At 47.7% G+C, this 21,719-nt stretch overlaps 1 protein-coding gene across 2 annotated transcripts in view; it reads right to left on the bottom strand.

Annotated features, from left to right (window-relative positions):
* Window positions 1-21,719, bottom strand: part of CIB3 (calcium and integrin binding family member 3) — a 185,169-nt gene that overhangs the window by 116,301 nt on the left and 47,149 nt on the right. For both annotated transcript variants that reach the window (XM_069964543.1, XM_069964544.1), the window contains exon 3: window positions 1,632-1,743. In XM_069964543.1, coding sequence (XP_069820644.1) covers window positions 1,632-1,743 — 112 coding nt within the window. The remainder of the gene's footprint in view (window positions 1-1,631; window positions 1,744-21,719) is intronic.

Below are 21,719 nucleotides of genomic sequence, written 5' to 3'. Positions count from 1 at the left end.
TTTTATCCATTTTTTTTTATTGTGGAGTGGAAAAACTGATGAATGGAAAGACTGATCAAAATAGAGGCACACAAATGCTTCCTTTTTCTCATCCATTTTGCAAAAAACTAATAGGGGAAAAAAATGGACTGCAATAACACGGTGTGATCCCAGTCTAAAACAGCTTGACTACAAAGCTATGTTAGGGTAGGATTTTGCGCAAAAAAATGAAAATTTGCACTAGTTAATAGAACAACCCCCTCCCCCTTGCATACATTGAAAAAAGGTGCAGGCATTGAAAACTGATGTAAAATAGCGCAAAACCCTTAATAAGTCTTGGACAGCTATTTATGAAGTGCACAAAATCTCCTTATTAGCCAAAATAAACCCATAATGATAAATGTCGCTATGGCTCCGTTCACACTGAGCAACAATGTCGGAATTCTGACATTCTCAGTGTGCTGCTTTGAGTGAAGGAGAGGGGGCGAGCGCTCCTCCGCTGCCGCCGCTCTCCGCTCAAAGAGATGACATGTCAGGACAATGACAGTAGGAAGCAGACGCTTTCACTCCTTCACTCACAGTGAGACACTGAGCACGGCGGGATTCTACGGCGAAGCGCTCCACCGCGGAATTCCGACATTCTTGCTCAGTGTGAACAGGTCTTATGGGGGAGGCAACCAATCAGATTCCACCTTTCATTCCTCACAGATTCTTTGGAAAATAAAAGGTGAATTGGTTTCTAAGGGCAACTGAGCCAGTTTCACTTAACACCATGGGGGAGATTTATCAAACATGGTGTAAATTGAAACTGGCTCAGTTGCCCCTAGAAACCAATCAGATTCCACCTTTCATTTTCCAAAGAGTCTGTGAGGAATAAAAAGTGGAATCGGATTGGTTGCTAGGGGCAACTGAGACAGTTTCACTTTACATCATGTTTGATAAATCTCACCCCATGTTTGATAAATCTCCTCCTATGTGTTTAGATTTTTAAGATTTACATCAGTAGCTTCTCACTTAACTCAGCACAAGGCCAAATCCCCAATAAAATGTAAAAAAAATTAAGTATTTCTTGTGTATATCACTCAATGCTACTGATTTCATGGGGGTATAAAATGGCCTGAGGGGGTATGAATTGGCCTAGGCCGAAATATACCCCGGGGTATAAAATATCCTAGGCCAAAATATACCCGGGGTATAATGTAGCCAAGGCCATTTTAACCCCGGGTATAGTCTGGGCTGGGGGTATACTCTGGCTATACACCGGTATACACCGGCTCCTGGCCCACCAGAGCAGCGCACATCAAAGGGGAGCCATGGGCCGCATCTGAAGGTCTCAGGGGCCGGAGGTTTTCCACCCCTGGTTTACAGGATCGGACTGGTAAACTCAGGTACTTGAAACATACCCTCAATATGTGAAGAAGCCAGATAGTGTTGGGAAGTACTTCAACATTGTTCATTGTTCAATGTTTTATTGCTGATGGAGTTTTACTTTATTGAGAATGTACCAGAATTAATCCTGTGTGCTATAGAGAAGGTACACTTAAGAGACCTGACACAGCACCCCCTTCAATGCCCTCATAATCTCAACAAACTCACCAAACCCCATACTGCCATACCATATAAGAGTGGCGTGTGGATAACATATGCTTTACCTTAAGTTCTGGCATGCTGCCTATGAGTTCATAAGGAATCCTCACATCTGGATTATTTGTATAGTCATCTGGAACAAGTTGTGGTGCTAGGTCTCTGTATCTGTGGAAAAGCCTGAAATGTAAAAATAAATAAATCAATAATATTGGCCAATCCAGTCTCATATACTGTATATCATGGCTTCTCAGACTTTTTGTAGTTATGCCTTGCCTCGTCCATATGGATGCTGGCACCTCACCAACAAACACATGCTACTGCTCAGTGCCAAATACTGCCACATAGTGCACATAATATTCCCTGCAGGAATAAATACATCTCTACCAGTGATAGTCCAGCAGCACAATACACAAATAAATACCACCACTAGGAAACTAGCAGTACAAAATAAAAAACTGTTCCATCTACAGTAAAATAGTATGGTAGTGCAGCAATAAAATAAAAACAAAAAAAAAGTCCACCTGTATTAGACTAACACCACAATGCGGCAATACTGCTCCACCAGTAGTAAAACCAACACCACAGTGCAGTAATAAATACTGCTCTATCTGTAGTAACCCAAATCTACAAATTAGCAATAAATAATCCACCTGTAGTAGACTGACAATGCAGTGCAGCCAAACTGCTCCACCAGTAGTAAACCAACACCAAAGTACATAAATAAATATTGCTTCACCTGTAGTAAAGTAATGCAGTGTCCCAGAACAATCTTTTGGAAATAATTTGTGGATGAGTGGAATGAAGCGCTCACTAAATGCTCCTTAAAGCGACTCTGTACCCACAATCTGACCCCCCTAAACGGCTTGTACCTTCAGATTGCTGCTTTAAACCCAAGATCTGTCCTGGGGTCCGTTTGGCAGGTGATGCAGTTATTGTCCTAAAAAACAACTTTTAAACTTGCAGCCCTGTGTCAAACTGGCGTGGCCTAGAGGGTTTATGCATTAGCCCCACCCTCTTCATCATTAGGAATGCTCCAGGCACGTATTCTCCTATTCATCACCTGCGTGAACACGGCACTTGTGTTGGATCGTTAAGGCACCTGTGCAGTTTTCAGACAAATGAGGAATAGGAGAATACATAGAAACATAGAAGATTGACAGCAGAAAAAGACCACTGGGTCCATCTAGTCTGCCCTTTTAGTATTTTCTTTCTTATTATCTTAGGATAGATATATGTTTATCCCAGGCATGTTTAAATTCTGTTATTGTAGATTTACCAACCACCTCTGCTGGAAGTTTGTTTCAGGTATCTACTACTCTTTCAGTAAAATAATATTTTCTCACATTGCTTCTGATCTTTCCCCCAACTGACCTCTCACTGTGTCCTCTTGTTCTTGAGCTTAGTTTTTTTTTACTAAAAACACTCCCCTCTTGAACCTTTTTTAGTCCCTTAACATACTTAAAGGTTTCAATCATGTCCCCCCTTTCCCTTCTTTCCTCCAGACTATACAGATTCAAATCATTAAGTCTTTCCTGATATGGTTTATGCCTCACACCCTCCACCATTTTTGTAGCCCGTCTTTGTACCCGTTCTATTTTATCAATGTCCTTTTTTAGGTGAGGTCTCCAGAACTGGACACAGTATTCCAGATGTGGCCTCACCAGAGCTCTATATACACAGCGGGATCACAATCTACCGCTTCCTACTGGTTATACCTCTAGCTATACACCCCAGCATACGATTTGCTTTCCCCACCGCCTGGTTGCACTGGTGACTCATTTTAAGGCTGTCAGAAATCACTACCCCTAAATCCTTCACTTCTGAAGTCTTTTCCAACACAGTACTGCCAATGTGATACTCGGATAGAGGATTCCTCCTCCCCAAGTGCATTATTTTACATTTGGAAATGTTGAACTTCAATTTCCAGTGTTTGGACCACTTATCTAGCAAAGCTAAATCATTTTCAATATTACTGACACCTCCAAGAATCAAACCTTCTCCTATGTCACTTACAAACATATTAAAAAGAATAGGACCCAGAACAGACCCTTGTGGCACACCACTTGTAACCAGTCTCTGCTCAGAATATACACCATTACCAACAACCCTCTGATATCTATCCTTCAGCCAACCACCAATCCATTGAACTATCCAGGGATTAAGTCCAATTTTCTCCAACTTCTCTATCAGCTCTTTATGGGGAACTATATTAAAAGCTTTGCTGAAGTCCAGATAGGCGATATCCACAGCACCACCTTCATCCAGCACTTTTGTGGCATAATCAAAGAAATCAATGAGATAAGTCTGACATGATCGGCCCGCTGGTTTGGATCCATCATATTGTTGATTCTTAGGTGATCCATTATCTTCTTTTTTAGAAGAGTTTCCATCATATTCACTACTACAGATGTTAAGCTCACTGGCCTGTAGTTACTGGGCTCTTCTCTACTCCCCTTCTTGTGGATTGGTATAACATTGGCTGTTCTCCAATCATCGGGGACATCTGCCTGTTAGCAGGGATTGGCTATAGAGATCTGTCAGGGGGGCAACAATCACAGATCCCAGTTCTTTAAGAACTCTGGGATGGACGCCATCTGGACCCATCGCCTTATTCAGCTTTAAACGGGCAAGTTCCTCTGCAACTTCAGCCTCTGAAAATACTGGAGCTGAACCCATATAACTGGAGGCAATGCTGTGTCCAACCATCCTGTGATTGTGAAGGCCGCCTTCTGAAAACACTGAGCAGAAGTAAGTATTCAAATAGTCAGCGACCGCCTTATCTCCATCAATAAATGTATTCTCCCCATTACTTATTTTAGTAATGCTGCAGACATTCTTCTTCTTCTTCCTGTCACTTATATATCTGAAGAAGGTTTTATTCCCCTGCTTAACAGATTTTGCCATTTCTTCTTCTTTTGAGGCTTTAGCAGCATTTATAATCTGCTTTTCCTCCTTCTGTATAATTTTATACGTCTCTCTGTCAGCTTCATTCCCAGTCTCCTTATACTTCCTATACACTGCCTTTTTTCCTTTTACAATGGCCTTAACCTCTCTAGTAAATCATAATGGATTCTTCTTTCTTTTACTTCTCGTACATATAGTCTAGTTGCCTTTAATATGGCATTTTTTAATTCTGCCCACTAAGTGCTCGCTCTTGATGTTTTATCCCACTCTCTTAATTCTTTATCTAAATACTCCCCCATTTTCTTAAAATCTGTTTTCCTAAAATCCAATAATCTTGTTGTATTATGAGATTGGACGCAGTCAGTTTGTACGTCAAACCATAGACACTGGTGGTCACTGGAACCTAAATTTTGTTCCACTCTAACTCCAGACACCCGATCCCCATTAGTAAATACTAAATCCTGAATGTTCTCTCCTCTGGTCGGTGACTTCACTAGCTGTTTTAGAGATGCCCCTGTAAGGGTCTCTATTATATTCTTGCTTTTACATGTAAGTGCAGAAGGGATATTCCAATCAACATTTGGCATGTTGGAGTCACCCATAACTACAATGTCCCCCTTTAATGACATTTTAGTAATTTCATCCATCAGCATGTTATCATAGTCCTCACTTTTCCCCGGAGGCCTATAGATAAAACCAATTCTAATAACAGATCCCTCTTTGGACTGCATGCAAACCCAAAGAGTCTCCAGCTCTTTATATGTATTTTGGATGACTGTCGATTTAAGACTATCCCTAACATAAATGGCTACCCCGCCTCCCCTTCTCTCTGCTCAGTCTTTCCTGTACAAAGTATATCCTGGTATAGCTATTTACAAATCATTAGACTCTTTGAACCAGGTCTCTGTTACAGCAACAAGGTCCAAATCATCTCTAGACATAATGGCCGTCAGCTCACAGATCTTGTTTCCTAAGCTGCAAGCATTTGTACACATTGCCTGAAGATTACTAAGCTTCATAATACCTTTATTCCCAACTTCATCTACCAACAGCATCTTCCTTACCAACAATAACCGCACCAACCTTAGCATCTACAGCACCAACAACTGCATCAACTGCACCAACCACTTTTTCTACAGCACCAACCATTGCGCTTTCGCAAATCCGAATACACTTATTTGTCTTTACTTGTCGGGGACAGAAATCCTCCTCCTCTATTATACTTCTGTCATCTTCATTTAGTTTAAATGTCTGTCCAAAAACAATCTGAATTCCTCACCAAGTACCTGTGTACTTATGTGTGATGGGTGCAAACCATCCCTCTTGAACATCTCCTTTTTGGACCACTTGCAAAAGAGCCTGCCTGGAGCATTCCTAATGATGAGGAGGGTGGGGAGGAGGGGCGGAGAGGCGATGCCAGCCTAATGCATACACACTCTAGGCCAGTGCTTCTCAATTCCAGTCCTCAGGCCTCACCAACAGGTCATGTTTTGAGGATTTCCCATACAGAGAACACCTGTGAGAATACCTTATGCACTGAGTATAAATATATCACCTATGAAATACTAAGGAAATCCTCAAAACATGACCTGTTGGTGAGGCCTGAGGACTGGAATTGAGAAGCACTGCTCTAGGCCACGCCAGTTTGACACAGGGCTGCAAGTTTAAAAGTAATTTTTTAGGACAATAACTGCATCACCTGCCAAATGGACCCCAGGACAGATCTTGGATTTAAAGCAGTTATCTGAAGGTACAAGCGAACGATTATCATCCGCATTTGGCCGTTATGGCCGATAACGCTATGTAACACAAGTTTTTTTCCTATTTTTTTAATGTTATATTCCAATTGCTTATGTCTAAAACAAATTAAAAATTGCTTACATTCATCATAAACTTCGCTTTTGTGACCACGGCAACGAAAATTATGAATTTTATTATAGAAACAGACGATTTTGCATCTTCTCATTTATACAGTCAGACTAAGAACACTATAGGCATTGCAAATTTACACAGATTACTAAAAACTGTTCAGAAGTGTGTGTTTTTCCAAGATTTACCACTATACCACAAATCAGATTCACAAATCAATCCCCAAATATAGTCGCCCATCATGTTCTCATTATATTGTCCTTAGTAACAGCGTTCAAAGTTTATAATGTCCTGGTGGAAGCGCTCGCCTTGTTCGTCTGAATAAGCTCCCATGTTCTCTTTGAACTTATTAAGATGCGCATCAAGGATAAGGATTTTGAGTGACATCCTGCAGCCCATTGCAGCATAGTTCTTTATCAGAGTCTGGACCAGTTGTACATAGTTTTCATCTTTATGATTGCCTAGAAAGCCGCGCACCACTGCGACAAAACTGTTCCAAGCCGCTCTCTCCTTCCTATTCAGCTTCTTGGGAAATTCACTGCACTCTATAATCTTCTTGATTTGTGTTCCGACGAAGACACCAGCTTTGATCTTTACTTCAGACAACTTAGGGAAAAGATCTTGGAGGTGATTGAAAGCTGTCGACTCCTTATCTAGAGCCCTGACAAATTGTTTTATGAGCCCAAACTTGATGTGTAGTGGTGGCATCAGTACCTTGCGTGGGTCCACCAGTGGCTCCCACTTTACATTGTTCTTCCCCACAGTGAACTCTGGTCGCTGAGGCCAGGCCCGCCAGTGGTAGCACGCTTTAGTATCCCGGCTGTCCCAAAGGCAAATAAAGCAAGGATACTTAGTAAAACCACCTTGGAGGCCCATCAGGAATGACACCAATTTGAAAGTAGTGGTCCTTCCTAAGCTCCTCCTGTAATGGGTGTGGGATGAAGGTTATCCCAATCTGAATAGAGAATGAATTCACACCTGTCTGTCTAGGTCAATTCCCCTTTGTTTGTGATGGCTGTTGCCCACTCACTATGCAATCCCAATCAATTAGATAATTTCTCTCTGTCTCTTAGGAAGGGCTATAGTGGCCCTATATAACTGTAGTTATACAGCTACCTACAATTCTGTACAGTCCAAGAAAGTTCTAGATAAATCTAGACAGTTCTAGAGACTTCTTGATAGTTCTCACAATTCCAGAAGCTTCATAAGTATATTGAAATATGGCGAATATCCTTAAAAATAGATCAATTTCAAAATATTATTGTGCTGACCACAAAAGCAAAGTTTGCAGGGAATAATAACTTTTTTATATTCTTTTAGGGTACAAACAGTGGCGTACCTACCAGGGTCGCAGCGGTCGCTGCTGCGACCCGGCCCGCTACGACCCGGCCTTTGCCACTGCACTGCTCCCCCCTTAAATTACTCTTGTGACCGCAAGCATTGATTTGCTTGCGGTCACAAGAGCGTGCTCGTCCGGGCCCCCGGCTGATGCGCGGCTGCCGGGGGTGTCCCATCCTATCCCCGGCAGCGCGGCGCATCAATGAGCTGCCTGGGGCCCTGACTTCCGGCACAGGAAGCGCACGTCAGAGATGCTTCCTGTGTCAGAAGTCACAGCCCCGGCGTACAGGGAGCTCACTGATGCGCCGAGCTGCCGGGGATAGGATGGGACACCCCCGGCAGCCGCGCATCAGCCGGTGACAGCGCCTGAAGAAGAAGAGGATCGCCGGGGGAGCGGGTTGTCAGGTGAGTTTGTGTGTTTGTTTTTTTTAAATACTGCTTAGCATAGAGGAGGAGGGGGGGCATCTATAATGGGGGGAAGAGAGGGGGGGGCATCTATAATGGGGGGAAGAGAAGGGGGGGAATCTATAAGGGGGGAAAGAGAACAGGGGGGCATCTATAATGGGGGAGATGGGGGCATCTATAAGGGGGGAAGAGAACAGGGGGGCATCTATAATGGGGGGAGAGGGGGGGCATCTATAATGGGGGAGAGGGGGGCATCTATAAGGGGGGAAGAGAAGAGGGGGCATCTATAATGGGGGGAGAGGGGGGCATCTATAAGGGGGGGGAGAAGAGGGGCCATCTTCAAGGGGGGGAGAGGGGGCCATCTATAAGGGGAGGGGGTATCTATAAGGGGGGGGAGAAGAGGGGGCCATCTTCAAGGGGGGGAGTGGGGGCCATCTATAAGGGGAGGGGGGCATCTATAATGTGGGGGAGAGAGGGGGCATCTATAATGGGGGTAGAGGGGGTCATCTATAAGGGGAGGGGGGCATCTATAATGGGGGGGAGGGGGCATCTATAATGGGGGGGGAGAGGGGGCATCTATAATGGGGGGGAGAGGGGGCATCTATAATGGGGGTAGAGGGGGTCATCTATAAGGGGAGGGGGTCATCTATAAGGGGAGGGGGTCATCTATAAGGGGAGGGGGCCATCTATAAGGGAAGGGGGGTGTAACATGCAGTGGGGGCCATCTATATATACTATAATCACTGAGTTGAGAAAAAAACCCTTTTAAAATTTCACTTTTATTTCATAAATTAAAATAAAAAACCTTAGACACACGTGACTCACCACCTAATCTGTACCGGCCACCAACCTATTTCTATATGTTCTGACCTTTATACATAATTATCGCAACATGTAAACAGTATTTGTAAATATTGCACCAGTCCTTGTACTTTATTGCACTTGTAATTGCACTATTCCACTGGTTCCTTTGGCTTAGTCCTATAGTGCAGGTGTGCTTTTGTAAACAGGAGACTTCTTAGTGCAATATAACATATATGGTAATATAGTTTTTACTTTACTTTTAGTAGATATAGTCTTTCTCTTGAGGACCCAACGCCGTTTCCATCGCCACTTTTCATCAGGGGTCTTTGTTTAGCATAATTTTTAAGACACTTGCTGTACATGTGCGTACGGCTCTGATGGCGGCCGCACTCTGAGCTATGAGCTCACGCTATTTATGTGTTAGCTCCTCCTCTATCCGTCACATGACTTGTGGTCCGCCCGCCCTATTGATTTCCCGGCTGGCAGACTGACGTGTTGGAGGGAGGATCTCGGTGATGCTAATTTGTGAGGTCATTGGAGCGCATTCGCTACCAAGCCTCGTTTTCACTCCTAGTCCGTATTGTGGATAACATCAGATGGTAACAACAGATAGTAACATCTTTTTGTTTCTTTATATTTCAATTCATCCTTGCCGCGGCTTGAATATTCACCATCTAACTCACTCCTGAGTGCGGTCATTCATCTAGATCTACATTCTTTGATCCCACATATAACCGCATGTTGTGAATTATTATCATGCGGTTTGATAAATGTGGGCTGCGTTCCCACATTTACTGTACATCACCGCATGCACCACATTTCAACCACAAGCATTTCTCTACATGTACAAACATTGTCTGAATCACGTTTTTCATGGTTTATATCTGCTTAACCCCTTAATGACGCATTACTGGTATACCCGTAATGTGGCCATTAAAGGGGATCAGAGAGGGCTCCTGGCGTAAGCCCTCTCTGCAGCCCAGGTCCCAGTTGCTATGTGTAGCCGCTGCCGGCTAATTAACTATTCAAATGCAGCTGTCAAAGCTGACAGCTGCATTTAAATAGTGACTGTGCCCCTTTCCCTGGTGTCTAGTGGGGGATCTCCCCCCACAATGCGATCGCGGATGGGAGATCCGCTGTAATGAGCCGGCCGGGGCTCAGCGTCGGAATGACGCTGATCCCGACTCAGCAATCCATGTAGCTGGTCTGCAGCAGACCAGTATAATAGAGCACCGATCTGATGGATCATTGCTCTATTACATACACAGCATTGATCTCAATGGGAGATCAGTGCTGTGTATATAGAAGTCCCCCAGGGGGCTTCTAATTACTGTATGTAAAAATAAAATAAAGTGTTTTTATTAATAAAAAAAACCTCACCTAATAAAAGTTTGAATCGCCTCCCTTTTCCAATTTTATAAATAAAAATAAATAAAGAAATATATTTGGCAAACCCCTCGAAATAAAAGGTATTGCACTTTTTTCAAATTTCACTGCACATATATTTTTTTTCTGTTTTTTTCAGCATATTTTATAGAAAAATTAATTCTGTATTTGCAAAGTATAATTGGTGTCGCAAAAAATTAGGGCTCATGTGGGTCTGTAGGGGGAAATATGCAAGCGGTTCAGGGAAGAAACAGAGTGCTGCACCTCACACCTATGGCTGATACTAGTGCCCCTAGGCTAAATAAAAAACACATCAGAATTTTGTGTATGAATTGATCAAGCCATACTGCCCCATGTACCTCGTGCCGGTATCTGATACACATGGGTCCCTACACTAAGTCCACACCATGCCAGTCAGTGGCCACCAACCCCGCAGGCGTGCACAGCCAGGGAACGGGGGCCATGGGACGGCCCTGCGACCCCCATGCCACAGGACCAGACCCAAAAACACCACACCAGAACCCGGCCAGCACCGCCGGCGGAGAAGGTCGCCCCCAAGCAGCACAAGTCTGGATAAGGTATTACACTCACCATAGCTGCAGCAAACAGAATGGGAAAAAACAGGAGGGATTAAAACCATGTGCACTCAGGTGTCTCCTGCTAATTGCGGTCATGTGGGTCTCACCAGGAGGAGTGCAATACACGGAGAAAAGAGAGAGACAAAATGCGGTTCAGGGAAGAAACAGAGTGCTGCACCTCACACCTATGGCTGATACTAGTGCCCCTAGGCTAAATAAAAAACACATCAGAATTTTGTGTATGAATTGATCAAGCCATACTGCCCCATGTACCTCGTGCCGGTATCTGATACACATGGGTCCCTACACTAAGTCCACACCGTGCCAGTCAGTGGCCACCAACCCCGCAGGCGTGCACAGCCAGGGAACGGGGGCCATGGGACGGCCCTGCGACCCCCATGCCACAGGACCAGACCCAAAAACACCACACCAGAACCCGGCCAGCACCGCCGGCGGAGAAGGTCGCCCCCAAGCAGCACAAGTCTGGATAAGGTATTACTCTCACCATAGCTGCAGCAAACAGAATGGGAAAAAACAGGAGGGATTAAAACCATGTGCACTCAGGTGTCTCCTGCTAATTGCGGTCATGTGGGTCTCACCAGGAGGAGTGCAATACACGGAGAAAAGAGAGAGACAAATGCGGTTCAGGGAAGAAACAGAGTGCTGCACCTCACACCTATGGCTGATACTAGTGCCCCTAGGCTAAATAAAAAACACATCAGAATTTTGTGTATGAATTGATCAAGCCATACTGCCCCATGTACCTCGTGCCGGTATCTGATACACATGGGTCCCTACACTAAGTCCACACCGTGCCAGTCAGTGGCCACCAACCCCGCAGGCGTGCACAGCCAGGGAACGGGGGCCATGGGACGGCCCTGCGACCCCCATGCCACAGGACCAGACCCAAAAACACCACACCAGAACCCGGCCAGCACCGCCGGCGGAGAAGGTCGCCCCCAAGCAGCACAAGTCTGGATAAGGTATTACTCTCACCATAGCTGCAGCAAACAGAATGGGAAAAAACAGGAGGGATTAAAACCATGTGCACTCAGGTGTCTCCTGCTAATTGCGGTCATGTGGGTCTCACCAGGAGGAGTGCAATACACGGAGAAAAGAGAGAGACAAAATGCGGTTCAGGGAAGAAACAGAGTGCTGCACCTCACACCTATGGCTGATACTAGTGCCCCTAGGCTAAATAAAAAACACATCAGAATTTTGTGTATGAATTGATCAAGCCATACTGCCCCATGTACCTCGTGCCGGTATCTGATACACATGGGTCCCTACACTAAGTCCACACCGTGCCAGTCAGTGGCCACCAACCCCGCAGGCGTGCACAGCCAGGGAACGGGGGCCATGGGACGGCCCTGCGACCCCCATGCCACAGGACCAGACCCAAAAACACCACACCAGAACCCGGCCAGCACCGCCGGCGGAGAAGGTCGCCCCCAAGCAGCACAAGTCTGGATAAGGTATTACTCTCACCATAGCTGCAGCAAACAGAATGGGAAAAAACAGGAGGGATTAAAACCATGTGCACTCAGGTGTCTCCTGCTAATTGCGGTCATGTGGGTCTCACCAGGAGGAGTGCAATACACGGAGAAAAGAGAGAGACAAAATGCGGTTCAGGGAAGAAACAGAGTGCTGCTGTGGCATGCGGGTTACAGGGCCGTTCCATGGCCTCCCTTCCCTGACTGTGCACGCCTGCGGGGGTGGTGGTCACTGACCGGCACAGTGTGGACTTAGTGTAGGGACCCATGTGTATCAGATACCTGCACGAGGTACATGGGGCAGTGTGGCTTGATCAATTCACATACAGAATTCTGATGTTTTTTATGCAGCCGAGAGGTACTAGTATCAGCCATAGGTGTGAGGTGCAGCACTCTTTTTCTTCCCTGAATCGTATTTTGTTTCTCTCTTTTCTCCGTGTTTTGCACTCCTCCTGGTGAGACCCACATGACCGCAATTAGCAGGAGACACCTGAGTGCTCATGGTTTTAATCCCTCCTGTCTGTCCCATTCTATCTTTGATAGCTATGGTGAGTGCAATACCTTATCCAGACTTGTGCTGTTTGGGGGCAGCTTCCTCCGCCGGTGGTGCTGGCTGGGTTTTGGTGTGGCATTTTTGGGACTGGTCCTGTGGCATGGGGGTTACAGGGCCGTTCCATGGCCTCCCTTCCCTGACTGTGCACGCCTGCGGGGGTGGTGGTCACTGACCGGCACAGTGTGGACTTAGTGTAGGGACCCATGTGTATCAGATACCTGCACGAGGTACATGGGGCAGTGTGGCTTGATCAATTCACATACAGAATTCTGATGTTTTTTATGCAGCCGAGAGGTACTAGTATCAGCCATAGGTGTGAGGTGCAGCACTCTTTTTCTTCCCTGAATCGTATTTTGTTTCTCTCTTTTCTCCGTGTTTTGCACTCCTCCTGGTGAGACCCACATGACCGCAATTAGCAGGAGACACCTGAGTGCTCATGGTTTTAATCCCTCCTGTCTGTCCCATTCTATCTTTGATAGCTATGGTGAGTGCAATACCTTATCCAGACTTGTGCTGTTTGGGGGCAGCTTCCTCCGCCGGTGGTGCTGGCTGGGTTTTGGTGTGGCATTTTTGGGACTGGTCCTGTGGCATGGGGGTTACAGGGCCGTTCCATGGCCTCCCTTCCCTGACTGTGCACGCCTGCGGGGGTGGTGGTCACTGACCGGCACAGTGTGGACTTAGTGTAGGGACCCATGTGTATCAGATACCTGCACGAGGTACATGGGGCAGTGTGGCTTGATCAATTCACATACAGAATTCTGATGTTTTTTATGCAGCCGAGAGGTACTAGTATCAGCCATAGGTGTGAGGTGCAGCACTCTTTTTCTTCCCTGAATCGAAATATGCAAGCGCAGTGGCCTTTTAAACATGAGGAGGAAAAAACAAAACAGCAAAAGTGAAAACTGGCTCCGTCCTTAAAGGGTTAAAACTTAAACAAATTTCCTTATTGAATCAATGATTAGAGCAATCTGCATATTGTCTGAAGGAATTCTTACCACAGGATTGGTATATTGGCAGGTGATAGCTCCAGGTGTCACATTTAACATTGCCACACCAGACCTGACCAATACTACCATACTGTGACTGGATAACACCGCCACACCAGAACTGACCAATACCACCATACTGTGACTGGATAACACCACCATACCAGACCTTACCAATACCACCATACCCCCCACCCCACCCTTAAAAAGACACCAGATTTACTGGCAAGTCTGAACGGAAATGCTCAGGAAACAGCAGGGCCAGCATACATGGATGCCTCTGAAGCTTCCTAATTGCACCATTATGCCAAATTCTGGGCATGGTTAAAACTGGTTAAAACAGAGGTAGGCATATGAACCACCCAAAAACTCAGCCTGAAACAGCATGGCAATGAGAACACAGGGAACCATTAAAACAGAGGTAGCATATGATGAACCACCCAAAAACTTTGCCTGACACAGCATGGCGGTGAGGACACAGAGAACCATTATAAACAGAGGTAGCATATGAACCACCCCTAAATTTAGCCTGACACAGCATGAGGGTGAGGACAGAGTGACCAAGGTAGAAGCGTTAGCCAGTGAGCCTCCTAAAATTTTGGCCAAACAGAGCGTGGCATTGAGCACACAGAGAACCCTTAAAAGTGAGTAAGGAAGCAAGTGAGCCTCCCAAAAATTAGGACAGACACAGCATGGCAGTGAGCACACAGAGAACCATTAAAAGTGAGTGAGGAAGCAAGTGAGCCTCCACAAAAATTGGAGTGAGACCAGGGGCAGGGATTTATAGTGGACACGAACCTAGGTGCTGACAGCTAACTTGCTAGGCCAGCTGTGAGTCACCATCAAGGGTACACCTGATGCCGATCGACTGGGGGTGGTGAGGCCCTGGCTGCGGCTACACAAAAAAAAAAGGTAACACAACTGGTCGGTCCCCCAGCAACCAGTCCTGCTCCTCCGCAGACATAGTGACATCAGAGCATGGCAGTGAGGACACAGAGAACCATTAAAAGTGAGTGAGGAAGCAAGTGAGCCTCCAAAAAATTAGGCAAGACACAGCATGGCGGAAGAAGACTTGGCTGTTGGCTGAGAATTGAAGGAGTAGGAGGAGATACCAAGAATCTTCATGTTGAGCTGCTTTTCCCGGGTGGACAGTTGAATTCAGGTGAAATCCACGCTTTTTTCATTTTTATAAACGTCAGCCTGCCAGTACTGTCAGTTGACAGGCGGGTGCGCTTATCAGTGATGATGGCACCAGCTGCACTGAAGACCCGCTCTGACAACACGCTAGTGGCAGGGCAGCCCAGCACCTCCTAGGGGTAAAGCGCCAGTTCGGACCACGTATACAGCTTTGCAACCCAGTAGTTGTATGTAGCAGAGTGATCGGAAAGGACGTTAGTATGGTCAGCAAGGTACTCCCTCACCATCTTTCTTAAGGCCTCCCCCTTACTCTGTCTAGACTGGGGACGGTTGACATAGTCTTGCTGGGGTGCCATGAAACTGTCAAAGGTCTTGGAGAGTGTTCCCCTGCCCCTTGACAAGCTGCTTGCTCCACCCCTCCTCTTCTCCACTTTTTGGACCACAGAACTACGTCCTCTGGCGCTAGTGGTGTCAGATGGGAAGTACATTTTCAGCTTACACCAGGCCCTGTTGATATTGATTTACTCTCATACTGCGTTCCTCGGCAGGAATAAGAGTGACAAAGTTCTGCTTGTACCGAGGGTCCAGAAGAGTGAACACCCAGTAATCGGTGTTGTAAAAAAAAAATTTAACCCGAGGGTCACGGGAAAGACAGCCTAACATAAAGTCATCCATGTGCGCCAGGGTACCAACACGCAAGATTTCCTCCTCCTCATCCACCAATTCCTCCTCTTCAGGCCATACATGCTCAACATAGCAGCGGGATGATGAGGCTGATGATGGGGTCATCGCCGCTGACCATCTGTGTTGACTCCTCAAAGGGGCCCCCGTACCTGACAGATAGCAGACATCCACGTCCACTCCTCATTGTAGATTTGAGGTAGCTGACTGACCTGAGTACCGCTTCTTAGCGAGGTTGACATTTGGCATTCCACAATGGCTCTGCGTTGCTGGTAAATCCTGGATACCATCTGGAAGGTGGAATTCCACCGCGTGGGCACTTCGCACAGCAGTCTGTGAGTCAGCAGTTGCAAGCGCCTTTGCACTGCCCTAAGGGTGGCAGCATCCGTGGTTGACTTGTGGAAATTGGTGAGCAAGTCAGCCAAATTAGGGTAGGTCTTAAGAAACCGCTGCACCACTAGGTTGAACACATGGGCCAGGCATGGTACATGTGTGAGGCTGCCGAGTTGCAGAACCGCCACCAGGTTCCACCTGTTGTCACACACAACCATTCCTGGTTTGAGGCTCCGTGGCGCGAGCCAAAGATCTGTCTGCGCTGTGATGCCCTGCAACAGCTACTGGGCTGTATGCCTCTTGTCTCCTAAGCTCAGCAGTTTCAACACCGCCTGTTGGCGCTTACCCACCGCAGTGCTGATACAGCTAGTGCTGTGAAATGGAGGCGACGTGCTCCTGGATGGTAATAGAGAGGAGGAGGAAGAAGAGGAGGAGAAAGAAGTATACAAATCATGAGAGACCGCGACCGAGGTAGGCCCCGCAATCCTTGGTGTGGGCGGCACATGAGCGGAACCACGGTCAAACTCTGTCTCCAGTGAAAGCAAGGAGGCGTAATCAGACGTGCCCTGAAATTCCATCCAACTGAACCATGTCTTGGTGAAACGAGAATTAGCATTGTATAGAGAGGAAGTGAGGTCCTCCATTCTCATAAGTTCATTAACCTTGCTTACCCAAAGCGAGATCGTGGGGGGACAGTGCGATTCCAGTACAGAGGGACACAGGCCCTGGCGGCAATGACCAGAAAGCGAAGTAAGGAGTGTTTATATTTCTTAAAGGACATCTCGCAGTGATGTAGGAGGAACAGCGCAGGGGTAAGTTCTGTGGAAATTCCTGTCACCCGGCGGGTAATCCCTTGTACTACATCCCAGAAGCATTTCAGCAGAGGACACGACCAGTAGGTACGCAGGAAGGTACCCTGATCGCCACCACAACGCCAACAAATCGGGTCAGTCTCAGGCCAGATCGCATGAAACTTCACTGGTACCCAGTACCAGCGCGACATGAGTTTGTACCCCGCCTCCTAAAGGCGAGAGCTAATCGAGGCCTTGTGAGCAAGGAGGAGGATGTTGGTCCGCTGCTGAGCAGTTAGTTCTAATTGTAGGTCCTCCTCCCACCTTAGGAGAAAAGGCGGTGGATCCTGGTCAGGGGGGGCCATCAAGTCAGCATATATTAATGACAGAGAGTGGCGGAGAGCTTCTGAGCCATCACAGAGGGATTCAAAATATGTTTTGGAGGAAGCAAATTGTGCGACCGGGGGTAGGGAGTGGAAATAATGTTGTAGCTGAGAGCATCTCCAGATCCCCAGCGGGGGGAGGTCCGGGATCGTCCCGAGTGCTTCCGCAGACAGCCAGGAGGAGCCCGTCACAAAGTGTTGGACCCTAAAGAATTTGTGAGCCATCCATCTCCGGAACACCGGGTCAGTGAAGCTCGGTGCAAAGTCCGGGTGGCCCAGTATCGGCGTCATAAGGGAGCACTGGGGCAACAACCGCTCACGTACTAACGGATGGTCACAGACCCGCAAAGTCGGGCCTATCGTGGAATGCGAGCGAAGTGCTCGTGTCTGTGAGCTCGGGAGCCAGGGAATACAGCACAGGGGGGTGCTGGAGGCGGCTTGTTCGACAGCCACCCATTGTTTCGTGGAGGCATGCCGCGTCCAATCAATCCCCCTAGAGAGCTGAGAGGCTAAGTAATAAATGTGTAGGTCAGGTAAGGCCACCCCTCCGCGATTCTTGGGTCTGCATAACAATGTTCTTTTCAAACGCGGGGATTTGGCTCCCCAGATGAACTTTATCTGAATGGAGGCAATCGCTTTGAAAAAGGACATAGGGATCCTGACCTGCAGGCACTGAAAGACATACAGCAATTTAGGCAGGAGGGACATCTTAAAGATGGCACATCTGCCAAACCATGTAAAAGTCCCCTTGTTCCAAGACGCACAACAAGACTGGATTGTAGCTAAAACAGGCGGGAGGTTAAGGGAGAAAAGATCTTTGAAAGAAGCTGACAGGAGTATGACTAGATACTTTATAGATTTGGAAGCCCAGCGGAACCGGAAGGAGGTCCGTAGGGAAGACACCAGACCCGATGGGAGTGAGATGTTTAAAGCCTCTGACTTCGAGAAATTGATCTTGAAGTTGGACAGAGAAGAGTATGTTTCCAATTCCCTCATAAGGACCGGGAGCGTTATGAGCGGAGTGGAAATGAAGAATAGAAGGTCATCCGCGTATGCACCGACCATGTGAATGGTGTCTCCGCCCCGGACCCCACCCAGATCCCCATTGGCGCGGACCGTTTGGAGGAAGGGCTCCAAGGTGAGTATGAATATAAGGGGGGACAGGGGGCACCCCTGTCTGGTCCCATTGTGGATCGTAAAGCTCTCGGAAAGGATACCATTCACCCGGACCCTGGCAGAAGGATTCGTATACAGAGCCAACACCCATGACAAAACCTGAGGGCCCAGCCCCAGGGCACGGAGTGTCTCTTCCATGAACATCCAGTTGACCCGATCGAATGCTTTTTCCGCGTCAGTTGAAAGCAACATCAGCGGGATATTTGACGATTGAGCACTATGGATCAGGTCAACTGCCCGTATGGTGTTGTCTCGGGCCTCCCGACCCGGCATGAATCCTGCCTGATCTAGAAGAATGACCCCATCCAAGTGAGGTGCTAGCCGCGTGGCCAGGATTTTGGCAAAGAGCTTCAGATCCACATTGAGGAGCGAAATGGGTCGGTAATTGGCAGAGGCTGTGGTCCTTACCTTCCTTAGGGATCACCGCAATTGTGGCCCTGGTGAGGTCCAAAGAAGGGACAGCACCATTCGTGAGTGAATTAAAGGCGGCAAGGAAGGGGGTCGCCAGCGTGGATTCCAGCATTTTGTAATATTGTAGGGTGAAGCCGTCCGGCCCCTGTGCCTTGCCGGTCTGTGAACCCTTGATGGCTAATTTAAGCTCCACGTCAGAGATAGGGGTTTCTAAGGAGGCCAGCGCCTCATCAGCGAGGCAGGGGAGGCCCGACTCAGAAATATATGTTTGGATACGGGATCTGAAAGAAGAACTATGGGAGAGTGGGTTTGTTGCGTCTGAAGTGTAGAGAGTAGCGTAGAAATCTCGGAAAGTCTTTGCAATGCCCGCCGGGAGGTGCTTCCTCGTCTGTGCGGGAGTAGTGATATGTGGGACGGACATACGTCCGGGAACGTTGGGAGCGAAGCGCTCGAGCCAAGGTTCGCCCACATTTATTCCCATATTTATAGAAATGTCTCCTACATTTGGTGAGCTGGGCCTTCGCCTTATCTAGGAGATGTGCCCGGAGAGTTTCTCTGGCCTGAACTAGCTGACTTTTAGTGTCAGCAGATGGGGAAGTTTTATGGGTTCTCTCAAGCTCTCGTAGGTGAGTCAGAGTTTTAGTGGCTTTCTCTCTTTTGAGTCTTGCGCTGTGTTTAACCAGCACCCCTCTGGCCACGCATTTATGCGCTTCCCAAACTGTTAGGGGGGAGGTGTCAGCAGGGGAGTTAAGACTAAAGTATTCAGTCAGTGTCCGTGTAAGGTCCGCAGCTACCACGGTGTCGTGCAATAGCGATGAATTAAGAATCCACTGCCACTGTGTCGGTAAGGTGTTGGGAGGGAGATGTGCAGAGTAATCATGGCGTGATCGGAAAAAGTTATGGTGTCGATGGACGCGTCCTCTAAGAGGGGCAAGTCCCTGTGTCTAATGAAAAAGTAGTCCAATCTTGAGTACATGTCGTGCGCAGAGAAGAAAGAGTAGTCCCTGTTGCGGGGATGACAGAGTCTCCACGTGTCGATCAACTGGGGATCATGGAGTGTAGCGTCTACCCGTCGCAACATAGTACGGTTCACGTGGGAGAAGCCCTTGGATGTGTCTAGGGTGGGGTCTAAGGCGATGTTAACGTCTCCACCGACTACCAGCAGTCCCTCGGCAAAGTCATCTATCATGTCAAGGTACCGGGCCAAAGCCTGAGACTGACCCGAGTTCGGGAGATATAGTGAGGCGAAGGTAAATACCTGCGTAGCAATGCGTCCTTTTACTAGGAGAAATCTGCCCTTCTCATCACTGCGAGAGTCCATCAGGTCCCACGGTAGCGACTTGGCTATGAGTATGCTCGTGCCTCTGGCCTTCTGCACAGGAGAGAAACTGTGATATGCAAAAGGAAACCAGGAGTTAGACAAAGAAAATTTGTATTTGTATTTGTGAGAGACCAGTAGATTGGTTTCCTGTACAAATGCGACTTGCAGTCCCTGTTTTTTAAACAAGTTTAGCATAATGGAACGCTTACCACAATCGTGGAGCCCTTTCACATTGACTGACCCGACCTTAAGGGTCGTCTGCTGGCGGGTGGCCATAGCTACACGGAAAAGAAAAGGAAAAAAAAAAAAAAAGGGGGGGGGGGAGGTGTGGGAAAGAGGGGGCTAGGGACGGGACACAAGCAAAGGAGGGAGACTCACAGGTGGGAGTATGAGACCAAAGAGGAAAGAAAGGAAAGAGGAAAGGAGAAGGAGGAAAGAAGAAAAGAGAAACGAGAGTGAGAGAAGAGATATGTAGTAGAGAGCACCAGAGATGGCGCGCAAGATAGAGAAAAAGCAAAAAAATGCTAAATGGAGACTATCACTCCAAAGAAGATGGAGAAGACAGAAGAAAGAAGGGTGGAGACGTGGAAAACCAGGGGTGGGGGCCCTGGGCCAGCGGCACATCCAAAAACAAACACTGAGAGCCCTACTCGCCCGCCAAGAAGGCAGGACGAGACGAGCAGGGCCCCCAGGGCAACATTCTTAAACGTTCTGTTCCAACAAATAAACATACGGGAAGAAAAGAAGACAACCCCCCAACATGAAGCTCCCCAGGAAATAACCAAACTGGAGGGGACACCAATTGGGGTTAGGTATAGCCCCGCAGGGCAGAGTCATAAGCTGAGACAAACTGGTTGCAGTCTGTGGAGCCTGCTAGGGCGTACAACTGTCTATCGGTGTCCGAGAGCAATAATCCCCCCGGTGTCCCCATATCCACAATAAGAGGAGGAAGCAACAATGACAAGGGATGCTGGAATCGCCAGTATTGGAGGCATGGGATCAGGAACTAACGGCAGGCAGTCTCAATCAGGCCTCTGTGGGGAGACTCAGTGACATGTCTCTCCCTGGAAATGGGGGGGGGGGGAATGTGCGCTAATGAGCTCTGGGGACCGCGGGGACCGTTGCCTCCAACACCGCAATGCCGCAATCGGATCCAGCAAGTCCACTGCCAGCCAGTCAGGGACTCCAACAGGAGGCACCTCCAGAAATTGGAACAGCTGCGGTAGGTCTTCTGGGTGTCGCAGGGTGAAGGTGTCTGTTCCACGCAGGACGATCACTTGTAGTGGATGACCCCATCTGTAGGTGGCCCCCGCATCCTTGATCGCGGACAGGGCCGGTTGCAATAAGCGCCTCATATATAGTGTGCGCACTGATATGTCTGGGAAGAGGCGAATCGTGGTCCCATCATATTGCGCCGAGCCTGAGTTCCTCACAGCTGCCATAATGGCTTCCTTATCAGAGTAATTGTGAAGCCGGCATAAAACATCCCTGGGGGCCGAGGTATCACGCTGCTGAAAACGTGCCACCCGATGTATCCTGTCCATCTTATAAGTAGATTCCAGTGGGCAGTCTGTGGCCAGGTTGAAAATCTCGGTTACCCGATG

The sequence above is a fragment of the Dendropsophus ebraccatus genome, chromosome 3 (assembly GCF_027789765.1).
Source record: "Dendropsophus ebraccatus isolate aDenEbr1 chromosome 3, aDenEbr1.pat, whole genome shotgun sequence".
Taxonomy (NCBI): Eukaryota; Metazoa; Chordata; class Amphibia; order Anura; family Hylidae; genus Dendropsophus; species Dendropsophus ebraccatus.
The sequence above is the reverse complement of the archived record's forward strand: the minus strand, read 5'-3'. Positions and strand labels throughout refer to the sequence as shown.